Source organism: Acartia tonsa, chromosome 1, assembly GCF_053477335.1.
Source record: "Acartia tonsa isolate MP-2025a chromosome 1, ASM5347733v1, whole genome shotgun sequence".
Taxonomy (NCBI): domain Eukaryota; kingdom Metazoa; phylum Arthropoda; class Copepoda; order Calanoida; family Acartiidae; genus Acartia; species Acartia tonsa.
This window is the reverse complement of record NC_137260.1, coordinates 12,124,325-12,135,764: the sequence shown is the minus strand read 5'-3', so window position 1 is coordinate 12,135,764 and position 11,440 is coordinate 12,124,325. Positions and strand designations below refer to the sequence as shown.

The 11,440-nt window shown below is 29.5% G+C and overlaps 1 protein-coding gene across 2 annotated transcripts; it reads left to right on the top strand.

Moving 5' to 3' along the window:
* Positions 1 to 8,647: 8,647 nt before the first annotated feature.
* Positions 8,648 to 11,060, top strand: LOC145313065 (uncharacterized). Of its 2 annotated transcripts, XR_013877232.1 has the most exons (6): positions 8,648 to 8,739; positions 9,296 to 9,381; positions 9,832 to 9,911; positions 10,088 to 10,162; positions 10,378 to 10,441; positions 10,652 to 11,060. XR_013877232.1 is itself a non-coding variant. In XM_080152327.1 (5 exons), the coding sequence occupies exons 1-2, from the start codon at positions 8,851 to 8,853 to the stop codon at positions 9,892 to 9,894; spliced, it is 594 nt and encodes a 197-aa protein (XP_080008453.1). In that variant the 5' UTR covers positions 8,751 to 8,850; the 3' UTR covers positions 9,895 to 9,911; positions 10,088 to 10,162; positions 10,378 to 10,441; positions 10,652 to 11,060. The 2 variants fall into 2 exon arrangements, 1 of the variants encoding a protein (XP_080008453.1); XM_080152327.1 differs by lacking the exon at positions 8,648 to 8,739 and having other exon boundaries at positions 8,751 to 9,381.
* The last annotated feature ends 380 nt before the right edge of the window (positions 11,061 to 11,440 follow it).

The following is an 11,440-nucleotide window of genomic DNA, read 5'->3' as shown; positions in this document are numbered from 1 at the left end:
GTTGTTTAAGTTGGTCCTAGGAGCCTTCAGGACTTCAAATTTCACAAATCAAGTAAATAGATTTTGGATATATACTAATATGTGTATTATCTTTGCTATAATGAAGACATGTAGTATTTGAGTATGTACATTGTATAGTTAGATATATAAACGCATTATTGTATAGTGGGATAACTTTTTATAGTCTTAGTTTTGTCAATAAATAAATTCTTAAACTTTGGAATTAACACAAAATTATTTAAACATAGAATTATAAAAAGTTTGTTCACGATATAGGTTACAACTACGTTAAATCATGGCAGGTTTCAGGCTATTGGGAGGGGCGATGGGGGTGGGGGGGGGGGGAGGTAAAAAACATTAACATTTGTTTTTGTTGATTTTTAGAAACAAGATTCTTATTTCATTTGTGTATTTCATTGGTACATCCATATAATATATGTATGTAAATACTATTTATATGTAAATGTGTCTTTTGTATACCAATATTACCTATGCACCTTACATACAAGATTATAAACCCTGGGACTTACATTAACATCTACATAAGTCTTAATTCCTGATTATTTTCCAATTATTACATTGTTCAATATAAGTATTGATTTCAGTTAAACTTAAAAAAATTATGATATTATGATTTTAAACTTTGTAGTCGATCTCCAAAAAAAAACGAAGCGAAAAAAATGCTCATCACCCCAAATTTCAGCCATTTATCTTAAATAATAGCTGATAAAAGCGCATTTCTATCTTACGGACGAACTGACGTATGGACAGACAAAGTTAATCATAGAGTATAGCTTTGCTACCATAAATATAATTATTAAAAACAGCCCATCAAAATGTCCAACAAAAAGAGTTACAGAGAAGATCCCCATTTCTTATGGAAATCAGATATTTTAAACACGTATCTTCAATGGCAACATTTAAAATCATCTTTTCTTGAGAGCAATTTTACCTTCATTTATCACAGAACGATGAATTTGCTGACCGCCAAAAGTTAAATTTAGTAATTACTCATTGGTATACAATGAGAATCTTTGTATGCAATTCCAGACTTATTTCTACAATAGTTGACGAAAATTTATTATTAAGAGTATCTTTGCTACTCATAAATTGTAACTATTCTAAAAACAAACCTTTCCTTGGGTCATGAAACAAAATCTTTTGATATGAAATTACATTCTAAACACGCTTTTCTTTCAAGATGGTTTTAAATTTCATTAAGATCACATCTTATTAGAAGTATTTATCTAGGATATATTCTAGTGATATGAAAAAGTATTGAACAACTTGTGGAATCGTGTTTTGTTTGCTAGGGTGTGTCTTCACTATCGCACATGTATCAAATAAAAAAAATTCTGCTACTATCCTTTCACTCTTTATTATGAACACAGTAATAGTGTCTGACTGATTATGACGTAACAAAAAAAAATTAGCCAATGAGAGGCCACTATAAATTTTACCATTAATCAATAACGGCCTCTCATTGGCTAATTTTTTTTGTTACGTCATAATCAGTCAGACACTATTACTGTGTTCGAAATTTTCGGCAATTTAGCCTTAGGTTGCTAACATGGACATCATTTATTGGTCAGTTCGTTCATCCAGTAGGAGGGGGGTTGAAGGGGTTAATGGATTTGATCGTTATTTTAGGCAACTACAAGTTTCAAATTAGTAGAGTACATGAAAATCTGGTGTAAGATCTAAGTACTATAAATCCATTGATTGGATAATTTTTGTGTTTTATGGTAATATGATAAACATTAGAGTCAAACGCTAGAGGGAGAAAGAGTTAAATAACTGTATCTCCCCATCGAAACCGCCTCAACCAATTGTTTTGCTTATATTAACACAACCAAGTAGCAAAAAAATTATTTAGAAGCAGACGAAAGAGATCTTTGAAAAAAGGAACGGAGGTAGTTGTCTGTATATATTATACATCTATAATATAGATCTGTTTGATAAACTATGCACATTTTTAAGTATACATAATTGAATGCACACCATGTGCTGTCTCAGCAATATTTACCCATGGATTAACATTTTAGGTCTACTAGTTGGAGGCGGGATAATAAAGATAATATTTACCCATAATATCTTTAAGAAAATAAAATTGGTTTTCTAGTCCCAACTATTTACACAACAACACTATACACATACAATAACATTATTAACACTTGTATTTACTTCTTCAAAACTTGGTTTCATAGTCCCAACTATTTATACAACAACACTATACACATACAATAACATTTTTAAAACTTGCATGTACATCTTCAAAACTTGGTTTCATAGTCCCAACTATTTATACAAAAACACTATACACATACAATAACATTATTAACACTTGTATATACTTCTTCAAAACTTGGTTTCATAGTCCCAACTATTTACACAACAACACTATACACATACAATAACATTATTAACACTTGTATATACTTCTTCAAAACTTGGTTTCATAGTCCCAACTATTTATACAACACTATACACATACAATAACATTATTAACACTTGTATATACTTTTTCAAAACTTGGTTTCATAGTCCCAACTATTTATACAACAACACTATACACATACAATAACATTATTAACACTTGTATTTACTTCTTCAAAACTTGGTTTCATAGTCTTAACTATTTACACAACAATACTATACACATACAATAACATTATTAACACTTGTATTTACTTCTTCAAAACTTGGTTTCATAGTCTTAACTATTTACACAACAATACTATACACATACAATAACATTATTAACACTTGTATTTACTTCTTCAAAACACAACAGCTAACCTTATCAATAACAAGGATGACAAAATTTGTTAAAGTCTTAAGAATATAAATGAATATATATTGGAATACTGATGTCTTGGACAACAAAGTACAATGTTGTAAGCGAAGAATCTCTATAATCAAGTCCTAAAAATGTAAGTATGTTCTCATTTTTTTCTACGCTTTACTTATTGTTGTTTTTTACATAAACAAAATTTCCCAAAATTTGCAGTTATGTTATCCAAACTGAAGTCATAAAAAAGTTTTTTTCTTAAGCTAGATTAAGAACAAATGTGAACTAAGAATAATTAAAAACAGTTACATAAAGTAATTTATTATTTAAGATGCACACTTAAATGCTAAAAAGAATACAAAGAATAGAGATTTACTAAGGTTGCTTTCTAAAGTTAATTATTTACAAATAATAACAATACTTTAGCTGGTAAAACTGATCATAAATTCTATTGTGAATACGATGGAGTACATAGCTTTGGAACCAATTTAGTTTGAAAACTCTGGTAACAAACTACAAATCTGTTTGGGCGTTCCAAAAGTTTATGTACATAAGTATTTAATTTAAAAAGAGTAGAGTCTCTACTGAGTAGAGCTCTGCTTTCAGTATTATTTATTAAATTCTTACAACTAAAAAGCATTCCAAAAAAGGATAAAAAAATAAAAGTCTTTTCAAAGCAATTTTAATGCAGCTAAAATATTGTTATGAGTTAAAAATGGATTTTGTATAGGTCCTGTAAAATTACCAATTCTAATTTTTTACTTAAAATTGATTTCTTGTGTAATAATAAACCCTAACTTATATCAAATCCATAACTTATGAGATTGAACCTTATTTTGTCCCTTTAATATACGAATAGTTAGTAATCTTTTATAAATTATATTTCTAATATTGATATCATAAAGATGATTTTGATTGCAAGGATTTTACTATTTGTAAAGAACTTGTTGTATATATCTACTTTGTATATTTGCATAAGAAAGGGGAATGTTTTTGCATGGCTGAACTCAACAATTATAGCCACGGAAAGGGAGTAGTTTGAATATTGTAATCGTGTCATTATAAGAATAGCATTACATTTTATAAAGACTTGTCACCAACATATCAGCCATAGCTATTTTCCATTCCTATAGACAATACAAAAATTAAAGGTAAAGAAGGGTATTACTTACTTGTGACTAATGGGCTCAAATCAACATTTACAGGAAAAGTGATTGTTTGAATATTCCTCAAATGATTAGACATACAAGATCTGGGTCAGGTAAGGCTAAATTTCCTTTGAACTTGGAAGTCAAATATAACAATACAGCTACAAGTAACCATCAATTTAGCAAGAAAAGTCCCTATTCTATTAAATCCTACCCCAATTTTTCTTTCATCTTGGCAATTCTGTTCCCTATTGCTTCTCTGTCTCTTCTAATGTGGTCATTAATTGTCGGGTGGACCCAAATGGTTGGTAATAAACAGAAACCTCATTTACATAATTTTTACTTTTTACAAACATTAAGCAAAGATGTTGCTTTATAATTGTTGGTTGATTCAAAAACAGGGAATAATAAATGTTGTCTTTATAATGAATATTGCTTTTAAAAACTTTGAAACCTAATATCTTTTTAAACAAGGATGACAACATCCATAAAAGCAAAGCACTGAAACAGTAGGACAAACGGACACTAACACTTGTATAGTGTCAGAACTGAATAATCAGAATATAAATGTATAAATGTCGAAGCAAAATTGTAAGTAATATTGTTGAAAAACTGCTTGATACAGAATAATGTTTATGGACATACTTACATTTTTAGGACTTGATTATAGAGTTGCTTCGCTTACAATATTGTACTTTGTTGTCCCAGGAATCAGTATACCAAAAATCAGATCAATCGGATTATTAGATCACATAAAAATTTGTTAATAAAAAGTAAAAAAAATCAACATGTTTAAAATAGACGTACGGACATTCTGGTAATGATTATAGAGTTGCTACACTTTTTAAATCGTACCTAACTACTACAGGAATCATCATGCAAAGTTTGAACTCAATAGGACAATTCTAACATGCCTAAATTAGCGAAAAAAGCTATTCGTTACGGACGGACGGACGGACCGAACCTAATTATAGAAAAGCTTCGCTTTTAAAAATGGAAGTATATAAACATAACGATATGTCTGTCTATGTGAAGCAAAAAATCTCGCTATCTTCGTTTACAATCAGTTCAGAGAAGGTTTATAACTATTTGGGATAGGGTTCCATGCACCCACTCCGAAGAAAAATACACCTCCCCTACCTACCCCCCCTCCTCACGATAAACTATTGTTTTTCATTTAAAGTGATCAGAGGCCTCTAGGGGCGTAGCTACTATTATGTTAAACAAAAAGTAATCTTCATGATAAAGTGAATATTGAATTTGATTTATTTGTAATATTTTTCATACACCCAAAAATTAAATATTCAAAAAAGTTTAATTTCTAAATTGTAAAAATTTTGCTACATACTGCGACATAAAACACAACTAGACAATTTTTCCTCTTATTTCTTCTGGTTCCTCAAACCATACTTATTGCCTTATTTCATCAAAGCAACAGAACCATTCCTACATATATTTGAATTGAAATATCAAGTTTTAAATAACTGTAGAACTGAACTTATTTCAGTTTCCCCTGGTTTAACCCTAACTACCATATTGTTAAGCTGTAAAGACCAAAACTGTCCCAATATGAAAAAGGGACTAAATTAACAAATAAACTTATGCCTGTATAAAAAATTAGGCATGGTAAATTAAAGCTTTATATTGGGACTCTTTTACCCAAAGCTTAAAGAGTCAAGTTTATTGCATTATAAATATAAAAAACGGCTGCCCCCTTATCATTTAGTAAATTAAACTATACCATGACTTAATTATAAAAAATCACCTAAACCTTCACTAAATCTATGTGAAACTTTCCCGAAATACAGAATAGATCATCTGTTCCACGGTTAGCGAGATTCGAACAGACAAACAAATTACCTTACTTATTTATATAATAGGATTTAACACGAGCGAGGTCTCATTTTTTTTAGTTATCAATGAAAATATATGTTAACCTTCATAAACACCCATGGCAATAATATACAGTATCTTATATTAGACAACAAACTTTAATTGCCTGTTCTTTGTATATTGACATTATTCTAATTTTTTTATGTCTTTATTATGCCCATGGTAGTTTCTATCCCCTATGACTGTCACACAGTGTAAAGCAAAACTTTTCTGAATGCCCAACATTAAAAGCTAGAAATTTGAATCCGCATAAATGGTTTTAAACCCCAACAGATATACCAATAAAGGTATAATATATTGAGGAAAAAATACAAAATATGTATAATTTGAAAGAAAATATTATTTCAATAGCAGCGAGACTTTAACAAAACATTTAACTACACATATAGGTTTTTTTTATTTGTAAGTATTCCATAATTATTTGATTCTTTTACTTAGTTACATATTTCGCTCAGCCCCGCACCCTACACCCCTTTTTCAAAATGAGTTATTTTTTGAGCGATTTTTCCTGGGAGAGTGGAGAAACTCTCTACCAAAATAGTTATAATCTTCCATGGACCTAAAAGAAGCTGTAATATTAAGGAGAACAATATAGGTTCAGTGGTTAGCGAGATCCTTTGCTACAGATAAAAAAGCTTACTACTTTATGTAATAGGATACAAAGACAGGTTATTTCTTATACAATACCTTTATCTCTATAATCGTAATTTCATTTTATAGGTTTCCCCTCACTATATAATAGGTTTCAATATTTATGAAGATCTATATATTTTTTTATTCAAGGCTTGTTATTATTTTATTTTGATTGGTCCTCTATTATTCATACCTTTATATTACAATTCCTCTGCCATCCCTTTAAATTTTCCCCCTCACCCCTAGCACCCCCTCACCCCCCGCAAATAGGTTTTAATGATTCAAGTTCCGCAATGCACCAAATTTCCGCCTCAACGATCATCAATTTAATCAGAATAGAAGAATCATCAAATATACTGACACACAGAAAAGAAAAGAGAAATAGAATAGGGTAAATAAAGAGAGGAGGGTAAAAAATAGAGAGAAACAAGGATGACAACATCCGTAAGTAGCGAAATACAGATATATTTTTTTATCTAAAAACAAGAAAAGCTAACTTAATGAAAAAAGGACCTTTAAGTTCCTATTAAAAAATAACCAAAGATAGGCCAGCATAAATATTAATTGACTAATGGTAAAATATACACTGGCCTATGATTGGTCATTTGTATTGTATGGCGTCATTTTTTATAGGCACTATTAGCTACTTTTGTGGAAGTAAAAAGCGCAATTACTTTAGAACACTCTATGACAAAATTTAAGAAGTCTATTTAAACAAGGATGACAACATCCATAAAAGCGAAGCTTTGAAACGGTAGGACAAACGGACATTAACACTTGTATAGTGTCAGAACTGAATAATCAGAATATAAATAAATAAGAGTCAAAGCAAAATTGTGAGTAAATTTGTTAAAAAACTTCTTGATACAGGATAATGTTTATGGACATACTTACATTTTTAGGACTTGATTATAGAGTTGCTTTGCTTATAATATTGTACTTTGTTGTCCCAGGAATCAGTATACCAAAAATCAGAACAATTGGATAATTATATCACATAAAAATTTGTTCTTAAAAAAGTAAAAAATCAACATGTTTAAAATGGACGTACGGACATTTTGGTAATGATTATAGAGTTGCTACGCTTTCTAAATCATACCTAACTACTACAGGAATCACCATGCACAGTTTGAAATCGATAGGATAATTCTAACATGCCTAAATTAACGAAAAAAGCTATCCATCTCAGACGTACGGACGGATGGAAGGCCCTAATTATAGAAAAGCTTCGCTTTGAAAAAGCAACAGATAGACAAACATATAAACATATAAAGGGACAATATAATTTATACCACGATTTTATTTCCCCCATTTCCTTATCGAAAGACAGATGGACAAATTGATCAATGGAATGTACACTCCTTGTTTATTGGAATCTTCACAAAAAAAAATTCATGGTGTACTAGTAAAAAATCTTTTTTTGGACAGACGGACTAAGTGGATGATATAGAGAAGCTGTGCTCCTAAAAATGCAAGAGTAAGATTGATGGAATGACTGCAACATCAACATAAAAGAACCCCAAAAAACTGATGAATATTTAAATAAAACCAAAGATTAAGAATAATGAAATAAGAGAAATTTAAAGTTGAAATCTGCAAAATAGCCTGAAACATACTCATAAACAGTATAAAAAGTTAGGACTCTAATCAATCTAAAGGTTTACGGGATTTTATTGCACACAGAATGTTGTACTGTCCTGTTTGTCTTTAGATGTCCTAGGAAGGTTTTTAAGTATTTTTGGATAAGTTACTAACACCCTCTCAAGAAAAATAGTCATTATACGGGGCCACACCCAACCAAAATAAAATATGATTCAACCTTTCAGATGAAAATTTATTAAATTGAAAAAAGGGAGTTAGACCTTCCCACCCACACACAAACTCACATGTTTAAAGTTCCCCGTGGGGTAATAAAAGTTAGAAGAAGTTTTTAAAATTTATCTTGTTTAATTGAAACAACCTTGTAACCCTGAACCTAATTCTAAACACCTACCCAGTATAGAACCTATAATATTGTATATAGATTATTAGATTTAGATATACACATAAATTATACGGTTATATATGTTTAGCGGCAACCATAAATAAAGATACTTAGAAATAATTATAAAAAGCTTTTCTTTAACTTTAATTTAACACTAAGTTTTGTTAAAACTAGATATATTATCAATCATTTAGATTACCCAAGCTCAGTTGAACAGAGAAAGCTGAACAGTGAACATTCATTTTTCTATATTCTCGACTCGGCTCATGTATTTGTGATTAAATAGATAGGTAAGCAATTTTTACATTAAACAATCAAATATATATAATACATATATATTTCATACATACTGACTAAAAAAGAAAGATAATACACATAACAATTCCCACTACTCAATAAGCATGGATCAAAAACTCGAAAATTTAAAGACTAAATTGATAAAAGATTCATCCGATTTTGTACATGTAAACGACAGACAAAAATTCACTGAAAAAATGACAAAATTACTCAATATTGAGCTTGAAAAACTCAAGATAGAATTGGGGGTACTACCTAAAATACAACGAGAATTCGCTAAATCGAAAAACTGCTTCTTCTTAGCCACCCAAAATGACCAAAATACAGAGGAAATTGACAACATAGTTAGGGACATCCTTAATGATGGACTTGAAAAAAAAACGGACGGAAAAACAGACACAAAAAAAGAGATTGAAAAATCTTTCCCAAAAATGATCAACAACCCACCTGTTAAGATTCCCATGGGCGGAAAGACGGACAAGAAAGAGAAGAAAAAAGCAGGTTGTCTCTACAAAATCTCTTTTACTAACAATAAGTTCAATCTTTCAGATGATACAGGCTATTATCCAGCTGAAATCTTTCTGATGGGTCTTGCAAGCTTTAACAAGAACAAGGAGAAACAAGATTTTGTCCAGGTAACTAGAGAGATACCCCACTGTGCTAAACAGCACGTAACAAAGCTTAATGAAATAGCGTACAAATTACGAAAAAAGAACTATAAAACGAGACAAAACATAGACTTCAAAACTTATAGATACACATTAGAAATTAAAAAAGCGGGCGAAAATTGGCAACCACTAACTGAAGTTGCAAATGCTTTCAAAACCATCAAAAAAGATTGGGAAGAGGCAATCAAAATACCCTATATACCATATGAAAGAAAAAAAGACAATTAAATATAGAAACTAAAAAGTAAAACATGATTGTTACTAATTATTATTTTCTTACCCTTCATGAATATTATCTTCCTTGTTAAACAAGAGCAAATTCTCTCTCTATACCGTCTTCCTCGCAAATAGAAAGCAAAAAATTGTTTCTCTATGATGACGTAATCCTATATTCACTAAAAAAAATATTTATTTCAGGCCAGTAACATTGATACCACCAAAAACAACAGTATTGTTAAAAACAGCAAGAACAAGGACTAACTGCTAACATCAAAGAGGTAACTAGCAAATTTGAACTCTAATACTATACAATAAATAAATCTTCTATTACACACTTATAATAATCTAACATTCTATATGACTTACAAACACTATGAAATTAACTACAGTTTTATTATCCAACTAGAAAAAAGATACTACTGAACACAGCTAATATTGTTTACTTATATTTTAGCCGACACCAGCTGTAGAACTACACCACCATATAAGACAACAACTATTTTGGTCTTATTCACCACTCTACTGAAAGGTAACTTTCATAAGAATAATTAAATGATTAATTTAACTAAGTTAAAATATTACCTTAAAAATTATAAAACTCGCTGACTTAAAACTTATGAAACTCCTATCTTTAAAAATGAATAAAATTATGCTGAATGATTAACTCTAGCCAAAATTAACAACATGCATATTAGTTAACCACACTATAAAAAAATATATTCATTACTTATACTTATATTTCAGCCGGTAGAACCACACCACCTTTTAAGACAAACTGTTTTGGTCTTTTTCAACACTCTACTGAAAGGTAACTTTGAAAAATTAAATGATAATTTAACAGTCCACTAAGTTAAAATATTACCTTAAAAAAATAGGAACTCGCTGACTTAAAACTTATAAAATTCCTACTATTAAAAATGAATAAAGATTTGCTGACTGAGTAATTCAAGCTAAAATTAACAACTTCACACTAGATAACCACATTATAATAAATATAATCATTTATTTTATATTTCAGCCGACACCCACCAGTAGAACACCGCCTTTTTAAGACAAACTGAAGACCATTACTGACCTTTGCAAAATTAAAAAGATACTTGATGAATTATCCATAACCATTGATTAGTAACATTCATGATTCATGATATATAACAATATTAAAATGCAAGTAAAAATACTAGCTATGATTTATAAATTGTTTCTTTTTATGCACTGTACATAAATAAATATACTACAATTTTGTAATTGCTAAATATAGTAATATTTTTTCTAATCTGTATTTATCTAGCGTTACTTTTTTTTATGATTGTTATGATTGTATCTCAGTCAAGAAAAAAATTCACATACACAGTATGGAAATGTTAATTAATGCATTGATTGTCAACCAAACTAAATATGTTATTAATAAATTATTACATTAATCTTGATCATATTTTACTTAAAATAAACGAACTATGAACTATAAGAGTAACAAAAATAACAAGCTTAATACAAGCATAAACACAACAGTATCTCAATAAAATTTCTATTCTTAAGTAGATCTTTAAGAGTGACAAAAATAACAAGCACAAATCTTTAAGTAACATAACCAAATATATCTAGTACTAAATTACATTAATCTCGATTATAGTTCTTACTTAATGTTCAAACAGACTGTGACAATACAACAGTATCCATTGATAAAAAAAAAAAAATCATAAGCTAACTTGCCAAAAAACTAATATTGCTCTTGCTATCCTTACTATGAGTAAATAGCATAACACTCGTAAAATGTAAAAAAAAAGAAAATAGTTCAATCCTAAATTAT

Excerpts from the sequence above, each read along its gene's own strand:
- LOC145313065 (XM_080152327.1), top strand. The coding sequence starts at position 8,851 with ATGGATCAAAAACTCGAAAATTTAAAGACTAAATTGATAAAAGATTCA. Across the intron at positions 9,382-9,831 it reads AGAAACAAGATTTTGTCCAG|GCCAGTAACATTGATACCAC; the intron begins GTAACTAGAGAG and ends TATTTATTTCAG.